General features: G+C 36.6%; 1 protein-coding gene across 2 annotated transcripts; it reads right to left on the bottom strand.

Moving 5' to 3' along the window:
• Nucleotides 1–41: 41 nt before the first annotated feature.
• LOC143469301 (protein SSUH2 homolog) lies at nt 42–13,575 on the bottom strand. Of its 2 annotated transcripts, XM_076966949.1 has the most exons (13): nt 13,436–13,575; nt 12,870–12,954; nt 12,657–12,741; nt 12,277–12,331; nt 5,450–5,908; nt 2,889–3,015; nt 2,657–2,723; nt 2,423–2,552; nt 2,196–2,307; nt 1,958–2,043; nt 1,582–1,674; nt 1,244–1,475; nt 42–1,100 (listed from the first exon to the last, which is right to left on the bottom strand). In XM_076966949.1, the coding sequence occupies exons 2-13, from the start codon at nt 12,927–12,929 to the stop codon at nt 945–947; spliced, it is 1,662 nt and encodes a 553-aa protein (XP_076823064.1). In that variant the 5' UTR covers nt 12,930–12,954; nt 13,436–13,575; the 3' UTR covers nt 42–944. The 2 variants fall into 2 exon arrangements, with proteins under 2 accessions (XP_076823064.1, XP_076823065.1); XM_076966950.1 differs by lacking the exons at nt 12,277–12,331; nt 12,657–12,741; nt 12,870–12,954; nt 13,436–13,575 and adding an exon at nt 6,043–10,020.
• Between the last annotated feature and the right edge of the window lie 2,011 nt (nt 13,576–15,586).

Raw genomic sequence — 15,586 nt, forward strand, 5'->3', positions numbered from 1 at the left:
GAAGCGGGTGCTGAAACTCAATTGATACGACCACGTTTGTCCGATCAAAGTTTATTACTGTTAAAGGCGTTGCACTAACTTCAAACCAAGCAGTATGACAAGTATCTGGTATAGAAAAATATCACCCGACATATCCTTGTGGCTAAAAGTTTTTTTTTCCATTTTGCAAATAAAAGCAACGTTGTCAAACGCAGAAAGATTCAAATTACGGTTGTCTCTGTCCAGGTACAAACACAATTTTTACGATCTTCGCATGGCGTATATACATACTACAAAAGAAAAGTGATCAAAGTGCTTGTGCTAACTAAATGCCTACGCGCTCGTAATACAGTAATCATTGAGTAAAGACTAACTCACTAGATGTAGCGTATTTATGTATGATCCATACATCGTCGCTGTTTTACGATAATATCCATAACAGAAAACACCATAAATTTCATGAAAGACGTATCCTTATAGGCTAATTTTACAACTCAAATTTGCGATAAAAATGTAAACAATAAACTAAAGTGCTCAAAATATCTGTGAAAAAGTAAGTAAACAAAGTCACTGTATTTTTTAGCATTTATGCCAAAAATAGCTATGACATTCGTTAAGCGACAACGGAACAATACTGTTCATAGCGCGCACTGCATAAGACGGAATAAGTGCAGCAATTAAGTAAAGCAAGGAAAACGAATACACATTAAGCAAATACTAAAAGGAATACCTTACACTTTGCAAATGGAAAGTATACTTACAGTTTAAAAGTTAGTTTACTTGTATAGCGTGTTTGCCAACGGATATACCGTAACGTGTTTTTACTAAACGCGCTTTTTATCATGTTGGAAAACACCACAGCAACCGTTTCTGGGTGCAGCCCTTCACTCGGTCGTTTCGCCTTATTCTGAACAATCATGTTGCTGGTGACATGTGACATCACGGCAATCGGATTACAAGACAAGCTACAACAACTGACACGGCCATGTAGCATTCAAGCCTGGAAGTTCACGTGCATATACAAAGCGCTCTGTACCAATTATCCAAGCTATGCCTTCTCCGCTCGAAGTCAAGCCACAAACCTCAGTGATAGGAATAAGATTCACGACTTGCGTCTGTGACTAAAATTGCACTTATTTTAAAATCTTCATATTTCGTGACAAATTTTCCGAAAATCCAAGCAATTTTTTTATAATAATCTTTTTCAATTCTTCAATCTTCAAAGTTATAAGTCGTTATATATGGATGAAGTTTATTTATTTACCTGCATTCTCTGTCTTCCCAATTTTGCAGTATGGTTAGTTTTATGTAACTCTATAAAGGCCTTGGATGCTTTAACCATTTCTTTGTTTAAGCACTCATTGCTAGGAATCGGGCGTATTTTTTTGCTACTTTCTTCGTAGACTGGAAGACCTTTACACTTCCATAAAAATTTGGTTCGAATATTCTCGTGAAGTTTTGGTTCTTCGGAATAATAATTTCCTGTTTTTGTTTTCCTAAATGAAGAAGAAATCATCTAAACATTGCTGTTAATGTTTAAAAGGGCAGTTTGTAGCTTTCCGGCTAATAACTCATACCAAAATGTTTAAGCCACTTTCTTACCAAGTTACGATGAGTTGTTCGTATTTTTCAACCTTGCCAGAATTAGAACACCTCTTGCAGGACCACTTGCCCTGGCCGCGACATAAACAGCATCTGATGGAAAAAATGTTCTACTTCAAAACGTAAAGTATCATATTGACTGTCGAAAAGAGTAACATAATCTGATACTAATGTTTCCAAATAAACGCAAAAGGCTTAATATTATACATTCATATAAATTCTACCTTGGTCAACTCACTCCAACCAAGCAGGTGCTCTAACCGCTATCAGGTTGGTTAAATATATAATTCTTTCACCCCATTATGGCGTTTGTGACACAATCTTGAGAATAGCTCTCATACGAGGAAATTTTACCATGAAAACAATGCACACTTACTCTTCCATTCCCGCGCCCCCGCAATTGTGACAAGTCTCGTGCCTGGTACAACCACGGATCTCCTGATGTTTTGTCACTTGGTTCATCTGCAGGCAAAAAATAATGATAATAATCTATAACTTACAGCAACTTATTACGTACTGTATTTCGGAAAGACTACTTTTCTTTGTATCAAAGCATTCTAAAGCCGTGATATGTCATCAGTAATTTTTCTTCAAAACTATAGCATAAACCTCACCTCGTAGTGTGTTTCGTGCAACGTGCTGTGTCCGTTACCATGGCAACGCCAGCAAGCAACTTGGCCAGTTCTGCTGCATTTGGAACAAAAGTGGTGCCCTACGCCAATGCAACTATTGAAATAAAGGAAACAATCGTTAACGAGTTAAAAGTTCTTTTGCCCTCTATAAATTTAAAGCTGTGCTAAGAAGATACGAACGTTGCGACTGATTAGTAATCGCCATATACCTATCACATTCCAGAATTGAAGAAGTGTAAGGGATTTTTTCTTTTACAACTACTTCAAGATTTTTAGGCAGATCGACTTTGATGTCCCATATATCAGGCCGTTTTGAGTCATTCTTCTTCTGGCCAAAATCTAACACAAAGCGGAGGATTTTTTCAATTTCTCCAAAGCTATAGGGTTTAATTTGTTTTCGTTTCAAAGATGAGTAAGAATATTTATATTGATTATTGAAATACCTGATTTGGAATAAGGTGCCGCCACCTTGCACGTGGACCGACGTTCAAAGACCGATTCGATATGGTACTGCAACGTAAGTTAGATGCTTTTTAGAATTTTAATTTGCTGCAATTAAGACATTTTTTAGAGACACACTGTCAGTCATATAATAACATATGGATTCTGGAGTCTTTTAGTTAAGTAATTGCCATTTTCTTTATATCTTTATAACACCGAGTGAAATCAACTTACATGCCACGTAACTATGGTCTCAGTGTGTGTGATCTTGATTGGTTTAAATCTGCTTTCGCAACATTTTTGACTCGCGTAGTAGTCCATCAAGACTTCTTCAACGTCACTTTTATCCAAGTGGGGCACTCTGTAAAAACCACAATTTTAAAAATTGATGTTGCTGTTTTTAGTTTCATCATTATCAAATGTTGCCAGGAAGCTGACAACCTTCCGTTCATAATTGTAAAACATGTCAAATATTGTTGGCCTATCAATATAACCTGTCAATATGCGTATTACGTAACTAAGCAGTTTTTTCTTAATCATTCCCACGGCAGTATAATATAAATAAACCGTTTTTAGTCCCACGTTGAAATGAAAATCGGTAAGCCTACCCTACAAGAAAATACACCATTTAATCAAGTGACGTACGGCGGAATAGTTAGTGATGATAATAATTAAATGTCTAAAATAAAAATAATCACAAAAGTCGGATTGCAGTGATTGACCAGTATCCAAACTAATTTCGTTTGCGACGAAATCTGTTGGCCACGTTCAAGTTTCAAGAAGAATTTAAATGTCAGATTGTTTGAGACTTGGGCTATCGGGTTCTTAGGCGTGACTGTATTTTACTGATGGTCAAAATATTTTGGAGCATTGAGCCACGCAGAACATTGCTATTTGCTACCAACAAACAAAACGACTCCTTATAATATGCCAGCAGTGCACTTTGACAGCTGACGATATACATACGCCTGTTGCTTTGAGTTTTCTGATACAGTCAATGCACTTGGGACCGTGAGAAAGTGATTTAATGTGATGTCAATGTCATTGGCAGACCACGGACTACAACCAATGGGTAATAAAAATAACAACGTGTCGTAAATGTCAGTGGAGCGTAAATATCGTAGCAAAGACTGTTCCCATCAATACGCATAGGGCAACATAAAAGTGTAAAATAAAAATTTTAGCATGATTATCATGTAGTTGCAAATGAAAATCAATAAAAATATGTAATTAAACTCAATTTTGCCTTAATTAAAAACACCAATATCCACGAAAACAAAAAGGTTTTCTCCGGAGACCAACACTTATAATCATCGTTAAGAAAATTTGATCATAGATTAAAAAAACATGTTTGTGTTTATGAGCAAGCCAGTATAGAAGAGCATGTGGTAGTCACCAACCACAATCAATGAACATGAATCGACTATCTATTGTTATCGATCAATGACGATTGTGTACGTTGCTTTAATGACGTCAACAGCTGCGCGGGTAACAGAGGAGGCGCTATTAAAGCTTATGTTTAAACTCGTTTATACGCCTGATTTTGCTTGTTGCAATGTTGAATTAAATCAACTCCGCACGAGATGTAGATATTAGAGACAGTATTTGCCCTGACTCAAACGGCATATCGCCGTTTTAAATTAATACACACTGCCAGCGTTAAAGGTTGTGGTTAAATCGAATATGAAGGAAATATGAAGGGTAAAGGGAACTTTTCTCCAGTTTTACGGCAAATACCTCCTCATCAAAACGTTGCGGAGTTGACAAACTGCTGAAAAGTTTAAAAAAATCAACAGACGCGAAATCGCTTTTAGCCGGGTTGGCACGAAGCAGTGTCAGGCCAAGCCAGGTCACATGAAAAATTGCACTATTCGCTTGACATTGGAGACATTATGTTGATGAATTGCTGCAGGATGTAGCTTCGCATCACTTGCTTCCAATGGCACCTGTTGAATCACTCTCCTAAAAGCTTTCGCTTCGTTGACGAATGCATACCGGCTATTTTCGGTAAACATATATCGCGTGCAGTGTACACAACACTGTTGACGTGTAACCAAAAAAGAGACAAGAGTAAATCTTTATCTTCAACATTCACGAGCCACGCGAAAATACTATACAACCTTCTTCAAGGAAAGTTAAACATTTCATGATGCGATGAGCGCGCCGAGTAATTAGTGAGGGACCTCGTGTAACTTGAGATGTGTAACTGAATTAAGCCCAATTATATGCAATTTAAACTTTTTGCATACTCGGAAGACAGCGATGTGTTGTCGAGTTTTACTCAATAAAAATATACGAAGAAACTGTGCGATATGTGTTTTAGCCTAATCGATCGAAGCACTTTCTGTGACACAAAAATCGCGTGTGTAGATTCCCTTCAATTGTTACGCGGAATGTTTACATTGTATCTTCTTCGACAATGGCTCGCTGGAGTTACAAGCGATTTTTTAATTCAACTCTGCGGTGGGGTAGCGAAAACGATCCCTCGTGTTTTTGTTCTCTGTCAAGATTAAATATCTTTAACTAAAATCCAAATGGTTATCTTTATCTAAAAGTAGGTCGAGTATTTGAGATTTTCTTGTCATTTGAAGTATAGGGGCCCTTTAATTACTTTTCAGATTGAAAGAATCGTAACAATTTAACAAATAACGAGCCATTGCTGAAATGTAAACAAAAATTTAAAATAAAAATGTAAATAAAAATTGATAAGAGACATGTTAGCATTTAATAATTACGTAAAACTAAATTTCATCCTGATTTTTAAACTCAAAAACTCGAAAACACGAGTCACTTACAGTGCGTATTCCGGAGACTCCGGAACTGGAAAAGACAAAAAAGGGGGAATATTCCCCATCCTCCTCTCAACAACTCCCTTATCGAAACCAGAAGACGTCCCAGATTCACAGCTTGTTGATCGTTGCGTGAGAGACACAGGAAAGGTTTTTAGCTTATAATGTTGTCCGGAGCGCATTCTTTCTCTGTTGGTTTTTTCAATCTTCTGGGCTACATCATCGAGGTAAACCTCCTCGCCTAAACTACTCTGTCTCTTCCTTTCACTTCCGTTTGATTTTCTTATCTTGGTCTCCTTAGCCTCCGATTGATTCCCCGTTGACTCTTCAGACGTAGGAAAATCTTTCACAACGGTGTTGGGATACAAAGAGGTATAGGAAGGTGGAGGAGACGGATCTCTTTCTTTGCATCGCAGTTCCACTGATGTGGATGATCTGGTTGTCTTTTTTGCGCGATATGACATCCTATTTGATTATAAAGTCAACAGCTTCAGGCTTAAAATGAAATGTTTAAAAAGCTCAACGGCCACACGTTCAAACGATCTTAAGAAACAAAAAGTTTGTTGATCAACTAAACTACATAAAAATTGTGTTTTAACCTTTTAATGGAACTGTCATTGATCTGAAGCTGCGTTCTTGGCTATTTTCGGGCAACATTTAATTATTGCTAACAACAAAATGTCCTTTTGCTCACTTGCGCTGTCTGAGACAATTTTTCTTTGTTCTCAAGCAACGTGATAAAACTATTTACGATGCCTATTTACATCACAACCTTATCTCTTTACAACCAAACCACACTGGGAAGCAGATGAGTAGAAAACACGTTGGAAGTTGGTTAATTTTACCTAATGCACTCGTAGCAATTAAGTTTGGAGAAATGCCATCGATTTCTGAGTTTAAGCCGGTAACCGTTGGATCGATGGATTAGCTACCGACGCTCCGGCCTAAATTATTTATAACTCGAACAGGTGAATTGAGAAAGAGAAGCTTTATTAAGGAATGCTTTTCCCTTAACTTACGATTTTAACGTTCAACAAAAACATATTCACGTTGCTTATCAATAATTTTCGCCTCAAAGCGTACTGGATACAGAATTCGCGCCTGACGAATCTCACGGGGCGTTACAGTCCTTATACCTGTTGCGGGAAAGTTACTTCATGTTGGAAAGCATTCTCGTGGGAATCTGACGCCAATGCTTGTAACTCCCACCATGCCAAAGTAAACATGCTTTTACTACAAGACTTTCAAAGGGCGGTAAGGTTAGTTGTATATAGACCACCAATTGTCCTGTACTTTTCCCCAATATCGCAGCACGTTGTCACCTTGCTCGGACGAACAGAAATGAAATGCGTTGCCTGGATACGTCATTTAAAGGGGTACTGGATTGTTTCTCCTTTACACTTATTCAACCTTGAGCATATTTTTCTTTGATGAACAGTATGTGACATTAAAAATTACTATGGAATAAAAATTTATTTCAAAAGAATTATATTCCGTAACAATTGAAATAGTTCGAACGGAGTGTTTTGAAACGTCATTTACGAGTTCATCCCTCGCAAAGGACAAAGGAAAACTCTGTAACACAATAGTGCCATGTCTCCTAGTCTGTATTCTTATGAACTCGAATTTGCCAAAGAAAACATCTTAGAGGAAGAATATTAAATTCTAACCAATTCTCTTGAACTACAACTTAGCCTTGGACAAGCAATCCGACATCAATTGAATCCTTGTCACAGAAAATCTTCCGGAAAATAAACAAAAACAGCACCAAATGACCGTAATAAATGGTTTGACGCTATGAATTATTGAAAATATTTGAAAGAAATTTCTCCGTACTGCTTATAAATATCTTGTAAAGGTGCTGCACAGGTTATTGATTGCGCTTTGTAGATTGTTATTGATTTTTTCTCCGGAAATTTGCACCGGTTCAATTAACGCAAGCGAATCATACGGGCCAGTTGTGCCTGCTACAGTTTATGTAAATGTCTGATTTGTCGCGACCTTAAATTCAGCTGGCCAGATGACGTATGTAAAATCAGATAACGTTGTTTAATTTATTTTTTTTTGCAAAAAAATAAAGCATAATGAGCGTTGGGTACATATTTACTTTGAGGGTAACGTAAAACCCAGAACAATTGTGTTCGCATGGTTACCGCCTTCTACCTCAGTGCTCGGCGCCAATTAATCCTTTCTCGTCATGCCGCAATGCTGCTTGTATTACTTCAATAAACGCTCAATAAAACGGGAATATTAAAATCCTAAACTTAGCTATACCATTTGCCTTCATCAGGCATCAAAGGTTACTTTCACTATCACTGTAAAATAGTTTCTACGCCATGCTCTGTGGTAGCTGTATTGCGCCTAACTGATGATGGTGTCGTTATCGCATCTGGAATTGCCAGGCATAAATGCTAAGTGCTTTTCCAATACCACGTTTGTCGTATCTGGTAGATTTATCATCAGAGGGCTAACGGCAGAAAATCAAGATTGCGATAAAGTTAACGTAAAAATTAAAGCAAATTTTAGTAAAATAAGTGCTAAGTCCTTGATATTTCAAGCAACTCGCTTTAGATTTGAATCTATTCCACCAATATATTTTACGATTCTACTTAGGTTGATATTTTGACTTGGCCCTTGCAAAAGTAAGTTAAAGTCGGTAATGCTTACTGCACGCGGACTGACCTTTATGTATTATTAAGATGTAGCGTCTCAACTCCCCAAGATACACTTTTAATTGAGTTTTTTATACCTGGTCCAGCCTCCGTAGTAAACGCGCATCACCCTTTACCTTTAGTCTCTCTCCCTTTGTCTCTCCACTAACTCTTTCTCTTCTTGTTTCTTTTTTTAAATGAGCGTATGCAATATCCCGGATTGGTTTTTCCTATTAACATTTTCATTCTTTATTTAGGTATTTCATGTCAATCATATTCAAATGTTGCTCATGCTATTCCTTTGTTATATTGTAATATCACTTCCCGAAAGCGTTTTTGTCAGAGTATACAGTTACGGAAAATCAATATGCGGAACCGTAAACATGATCTTTCGAAAACTATAGCTTGTAAGTATTAGTAGGGAGAACAGGATGTCGAAAGGAGGTGTTTTAAAACGCTTTGTAATTCTGAATATCCGTTTAAAATTCTTGATCAATTCTTTTAAGGGACACGTTGTAAAACTTAAAAGTCCTTAGATTTTACAAGTTGTCGTCGCCTTTATAGGGGAGTTATGAAATCTGCTGATCCGACCCCAACTTAACCCTGACTCAACCCAATAAAAATGATGCTATCCCAGCTTAGTGTTGCAATTTCGTAAACCTTGCCCATTAAAGCCAAATTATCATTTGCTAATGCTGTCGTTATTACATGCATGCAAAGCCTATAATTCATTATGGACATTGGACAGCGAGTAATTATAACCGTATCAGCACTAGGTGATTGACCTACTTAAAGCGATTATAAGCACATTAATACCATTCTCTGATGGGAGGTCGTTTCAGCTGTTTCGTGAAAACGCATTACAGTATGCCGTAGCATCGTAAAGGTGTTTATTACTAAGCAGTATGGAGCAAGCTAAATAATATACATCAATAAATATAGTCTTAGGCTGTATGGTTTAGTTTCTGGTACCGTAATATTAAAAGTTAGAGTTCTTGTATAAAATCAATGTTTTGCGAAAGTTCCAAGATCCATACACAAATTGCAATTATGTCGTCTGTCAGCACTTCCTATATTGCAGTCTCTATTATACTTTCAATTAACCTTCATAGGCCTATTGCTATTTCTTGCTGAAAAATTTATATTCGCTGTCGTTCGCACGTTCATTAGCGGCGGGAGCAAAACTGGAGTCAAGAAAAGGAACGTAATTATTTTAACGAGTTTTTGCGGGATAGGGCTTTAGTTCGTGCTCCTTATATCGGAGATTGCATTATTAAGGCGATACACCTGCTTTAAAATCAATAAACTATGCTGCAGTACACTTCGCAGACAACACAAGCTCGTTTTGTTAGAAAAAAAATATTCTTGGGATAATAAAACTTACGCATTGCAATTCCGGTTTTTGTTAAAATGAGAAATTTACTTTTAGATGAACTAACTGCAGCAACATAACTCGCAAACGTTGCATATTTATGGCAAATGCAAATATCTCTCAACGACCTAACTCGTTCTGTTCCACCCGAAGTATATCTTGTGAAAGGAAGTCGCCTTCTTTGAAAGTATTTATTCATGTTACCCCTATTCGTCGCTTTATTTTGTTGGGTGGTGCGTGGAAGTTTACAATATCTTACCCACGCCCCCAAACAAACCTTTTACCCACCTTTGCGTTACTTGGTTCCGCTTTCGGGCCAACCTGCAATTGGCTGAAAAATGTTGCAGACGATTGCATCATAGCCTACGCGCAAAGGCAGTCAGTGCAAATTCAAAACCTTGCAAACATTGTTATTTTAACACTAGACATTTGTTAACACAATTATTTCAAATCGTGCGAGCTGTTTCCTTGAGACATGACGTCAGAGTAGCACCTATACTGTGTTTGATCCAAATGCACGCGAGAGAAATTATATTTGTGAACATCGAAGAAGCCAGCACTGTTCTTTTCTTTTGATAATATTCGAGGTGTAACCGTATATATTAGGCGTATAGCTTCATTAAAATCAATACGTTTATCCTCGCCTGGCGCTCGACCTGCCAAGTTTTCAGAATTTGCTGCGAACGAGATTACGAGGATCAGATATATATATACATAGTTCACACTGGGTATTATTCCCCGTCCAAGAGTTTCCAAAAGGGGAACTTTTGGAAGGGACAGCGATTATATATATATACTTCCTTTTATGTCAATCACGATTGTTAGCGACAAAGGAAGCGGAAAAAACTTCCTCAAACTGAGGTCAACTTGCAACAAGGTGAGGTACTGGAAACACGCAAGACGTCTTTATCCGTATTTAAACGTCGTTATTATTTTAATTTTTCAAATTTCGTTTTTCAAAACTTAGTAAATGCGGAACTAAAACTCGATTTCATTCATCATTTTCACATAACAGCGTTATTCGTTGTTAATCATATGGCGCTCGGTTCAGCTCGAACCGGTTCTTGCGGTTTTAAGTCATGTTTCATGGAGCGTAGAAAGTTAAAACGTAAAAATGCTGCAAATGAACGCATGATAAAAACACATTTGCATTACAAGTTGCAGCAGAGCGCACAAACATGCGAACCGTGCAAAACGTTAATTTTAACTCACATATTTGAAAATTTCGAAAGCTATTATGTGTTATACGATGACGTCATGCTTCTACCACGTGACATAAAGGTGTTCTTTGTTGTGATCGAAACCAGCCATGTGCAGCCAACCGTTATCCACATGGTCAAGATTACAACTTTCCAAAAATTTTCCATGGCAAGTTATAACGCATGACGTTTAACGAGTGATTCAAATATGCGGAAGTATTAAACCGGCAATTGGCCCACTTGTTAAAAAGTAAGCAAGAAGAAGCTTAACAGACTGAAAAAGGTTATAAATAATTATCGGGCAGCTTTGCTACGCCAGTTCTTAACAATGTTGACAAAACAACCAGAAATAAAGTTTAATGAAGTGAGTTCATCACTCAACCTGATATACGCATTGCCTTGTTGCATGTCTTCAAACCAAGATAAGATGACTAAAAGTTTAGAAAAAGCTACACGTTGCAAAATTTAGAAAAAAAATAACATTTTGGTATGTATCTTTGCGTAAGTCATGCTCATGCGAAAGTGGTACACAAAGAGAAGAAATTAGAAACATATCAGCATGTAGGCATAACATCTGGCGACATTTCGCCTTTCTCCTACTTTTGAAGAACACTGTGGTTTTCTCATAAAATTGGCATTAAATTGGATTTGAAAACATTATGTGTGTTTGTCTGCTGGATTAAACCTTAGTTCAGAAACATCTTATAATTGGCCCTGTCCAAATGCTGACATATGTTTTGAAAGTTACGCTGTTCTTTATCTCCACCTAACGATAACAAGGTTACAACTCAAATTGTTGCCAAGTTTAAATAGTTGCTTTGCGTATCACATAGAATATATTTGCTTGCTGCAAGGCTTCAAAGATTGTTATATTATAAAAACTTGTTCATACATAATGCGCTGATGCGTATACGGTATTTATTTTTGCATTTATGGTAGGAAATTGAACAAGCTGCAATTATAGTTTATTATTCCAATAAGATTTGCTAGATAAATCGACCGTAACCGATTTCGAATAGAACAACATAAACCGGATGTACCGCAAATACAGCAAAAATTGCAAATTAACTAGTTTAATTCATGCACCTTACGCTAAAAGCAGCAACAGTGTAACAACATTGTTGATTGTTTGTTGGCTTTTCTATAACAAATAACTTCCATCTGCGCAAAACACTGACACAGCATGAGACAGTGTTCGAATTTAACAAGCGACGTATATTTTTCTTATAGATGTCCGTGCCCAGATGTATTGTATGTAATAAGCGGCGGAACGAATGTTATTCGTGGATTCATTCAGCAGATTCTACTGCACTTTATATGTTATGCTTTGTCAGATATTTCACAATTCTTAGAACAAATTCCGGTCTGCTGGCATCACGAATAACGAGCAGTAACCATTAAAGCTGTATTGAACTACACAGAGGTGTGCAACATACGGCCTGCAGTACTTACTTATGTGGCCCGCTTCCCGCACAGACTCTATCAAGTAGCCCATTATAATTATTTTTAAATACTTGTTACTGTTGTCTGACCGTCAGCATCATTATACTTATATGTTGTGGCCCATTGCGGTAAATAGTTGCGCGCCCCTGAACTACAACATTCTCTCACCTCATACATTTGACTTTGAATTTTCCAAAAATGTAAGGACGTTTCTCAATTTGTCCTGTAAAAAGCATTTTTGTTTATTAACGTTAGCTAAATTAAGACCAAGTTAACTTTTCTTTTACAAATAAAGATGAAAAGAAAATTTGCGATTTACTTCATGTATAAAGCAAATTCGTTCATAATTTTAAAATGAATTAAAGAAGGTTATAGCAGTTCATTAGCGAATCACCGCTTTGCTTTTCTCAGATCTGGCTTTTTCTCTCGGTAACGATTCAGTTCGTTTTTAACGTTTCAAGTAAACACCCCATGTCTTTATTTGGGATATCCTATACACAGCTTTTAGAATGATTCACGCAAGTTTAGTTTAAAGTATAAGAAAGCACCTGATGAGTGCGAATGTGCGCCATCTCCGGTTTGTTGTTCATTGGAATGCTGATCAATACTTTTGAGAAGACTTGAGTGATTTTTCTAAAAAAATATCACAATCTGTACTATGACATCAAGTAGGTAAACAATATTATTTTATCTGTCTTCAGGTAGCGCTATCGGCTTCCTTGCAATTTGGGTCGAGTGGAAAAAAAATCCAAACACTTTACCTCTAATATTTCAATGCCTTCATTGTGTAAATTGTTGCCCTTAGGTATACTTGGCATCATCTTTTCACCCAAGTCACTCTTTGAGCTATAGAAATCACGATTGTAAATAAACTTTGATCAAGTAGCTGTGGTATTCAGACATATTCATAATAAATAATAATCATTGTTATGGATTAAAAGCTAAATAATAGTATAAGATTTGTTACAACTTGCAAATATTTGCACAGATCACTAAATAAAATAATTTTTCATACAGCCTTTACATATAAATTGAAACACAAGGACATTCAGCTCACGAAACTATAAATCATTTCGATTAATTATAGAAAGTCAACTGAGATTTTCTGGCAATTCGCTGCACCATACAATACACTGAGATATAGAATAACTTATATCTTCTAACCGTTTATAGTTATACAGTCTGTGTTTAAGCATTTAAACTTTTAATCCATACATAGCCTATGCATTTACTGTAAATCAAAACACATAAAGTACTTAAGATTAATTAATTTTTTTAACATTTTAGTTAAAGTTAAGTTGTTGTCTTTGCAGGAGCTTGCTCTTACCTTTGCAGACTGATTTTCGCCACTTTGGCTTGATCAGGAACAGTCGTTCATACACAGCGTTGGTTCATAAACAGTTACCTAAAAGCTTTGATATTCGAAACGGTTTGATTAGCGGAGGACCTTAAATCTATACGATAAACTATAACCAAGTTAATGTGAGGTATAACATTTCAAAGACCAGTAATATTACGTAATTGTACATTTTCCACTTCTCTTTAACATTACGATAATTTTCATCAGTAATGCCCCGTTGTTGATATCAAATTCAAGAAGCTTGCAACGACGATAAACAGTAACCCACTTAGCCTGTCAGACATCGAAATTTGTTATAATTTTCACTCTGTTTTATATTTAACTCCATAGTTACATAATAGCATTGATGCAAAAGTATATATCTTCCATCTTTTTCCCTTCTAACATACACTTTCTTCTGTTGTCAATTAGTTACATATTAGTCTGTTGTTAATTATATTGTTTATAATCAGCTATATTAATCATTAGACCTTTCGCAATAAACCATAATATTTGGTGGAAAAAATAATCCAATTCTATCGCGTTTCACCCACAGTTATGGATTTCAAGTTAATGACTCGCATTTAAAAACTATGTTTGAATATCAACGAGGCGCTTTCAAGCATATCAAGAGTGATTAAATATCGACCGTTCAAGTGTTGGACACCATAAGAGTGGTGCTTGACCGAGACCGGATCTCGCTACAAGAATTACGTTTTATGATAATATTTGTGAAACGACCGCCTTGTTATTTTTTCATCAGCTGGTTCTTTACCATCTATCTTTCCACAAAATCTTTTCGGGCTATTTTTGGCGTTATCGGTTTAGTTTGTTGTTACATCTAAATACAAAGAATTGATGATCAAAAAGTTTTGTGCAGTTACACATTTTTTTTCATGCATTTATAAACAGTTTCTATGTTATGTTATATTATATTATTATCAAGCGGACTCTGGGTATGGACCGCATTCGATCTCGCTTTTGCAAATAACATTGCCACGTTTATCAGCAGTACATATACTGTTAAATATTATCGTGGGCTAAAATGTCTTTTTCTAAATCATGTGAGCTCCTTTCAGTTCTTAGCACTAACGTAGGTTTTTCAGTTTTAAATTTAAGGCTATAATCTATCCGGTGTAATGCTGCAAAAACTTGGGTATGCCTGAACAGAAGTTATATTCATCAGTATATCAAAAATGATCGCTACACGTTCATGTCTGTCATCTCCGCGCATACATGCAAACGTTTTCACGGCAGCAACGACCCATTATTTTGGCGTCAGCTATACTGCAGCACACATGCTATTGCTACACCCCGACACGTATTGATTGCGTTGCGTTGATGGGTCTGAAAGATGATCGCTTGGCGTACTATGAAGAACACAATTTTAAGCACAACCTTCTAATTCCATCGTCATTGTGTCTGAGCGTAAACTTAAAACTCATTTGGTATCAAATGATTTGACACCGAATTCGATCAAGCTATTTTCAACGCATCATTGCACAAGTAAAGAGTGGAGTAAAAACATTCTCAGTCATCGTTGACCGCTCAACCTAAAACAATTTCTACTTGATAAAGCACCCTGTTGCTCGTGATAGAATAGACACGGATTTTTGTTTACTCAAGCGATGAAGAACGTGGGCAAATAAAAATCAATCTTAGCACTTACAGCTGTGGTGTAGCATAAGCAATACACACAGTGGGGTATATGACGTACAACTTGCTAACAGGAATTGTGGAAAAAGTAGTTTTCAAAAGCTTGACATTTTCATATATTGCCTCTAACTCAAATTGACAGGTATCGAGTTTTACCTCACATAAACCGACACCGTCCCATATCAGAGTGTGGGAAAGTATCGGTATATTCCTTACTCTTTGCAATACAATATCCACCTGTGTCATTGCTACTTCACTCTTCGAACAGTTACTACATACCTACATGCCAAAGTCACCATGAAATAAATTTGCAATATATTGACTACAAACTTTTTATTAGGGCTTGCTTATAATTGATAATGACGAAATAATGGAAACAAAAAGGGCAAACTCCTTGAAAGATTTTATTCGCTTTTGTGCCTGAAACTTTTGCTTGTTGCTGAAATAACCTTCACTCCGCTTTTTTGTTAACGTATATTGTAA

This window comes from Clavelina lepadiformis, chromosome 8 (genome assembly GCF_947623445.1).
Source record: "Clavelina lepadiformis chromosome 8, kaClaLepa1.1, whole genome shotgun sequence".
Lineage (NCBI taxonomy): Eukaryota > Metazoa > Chordata > Ascidiacea > Aplousobranchia > Clavelinidae > Clavelina > Clavelina lepadiformis.

Excerpts from the sequence above, each read along its gene's own strand:
- LOC143469301 (XM_076966949.1), bottom strand. The coding sequence starts at position 12,929 with ATGATGCCAAGTATACCTAAGGGCAACAATTTACACAATGAAGGCATT. Across the intron at positions 2,044-2,195 it reads TGCACGAAACACACTACGAG|ATGAACCAAGTGACAAAACA; the intron begins GTGAGGTTTATG and ends TTTTGCCTGCAG. Across the intron at positions 1,101-1,243 it reads TGGGAAGACAGAGAATGCAG|TCACAGACGCAAGTCGTGAA; the intron begins GTAAATAAATAA and ends GTGCAATTTTAG.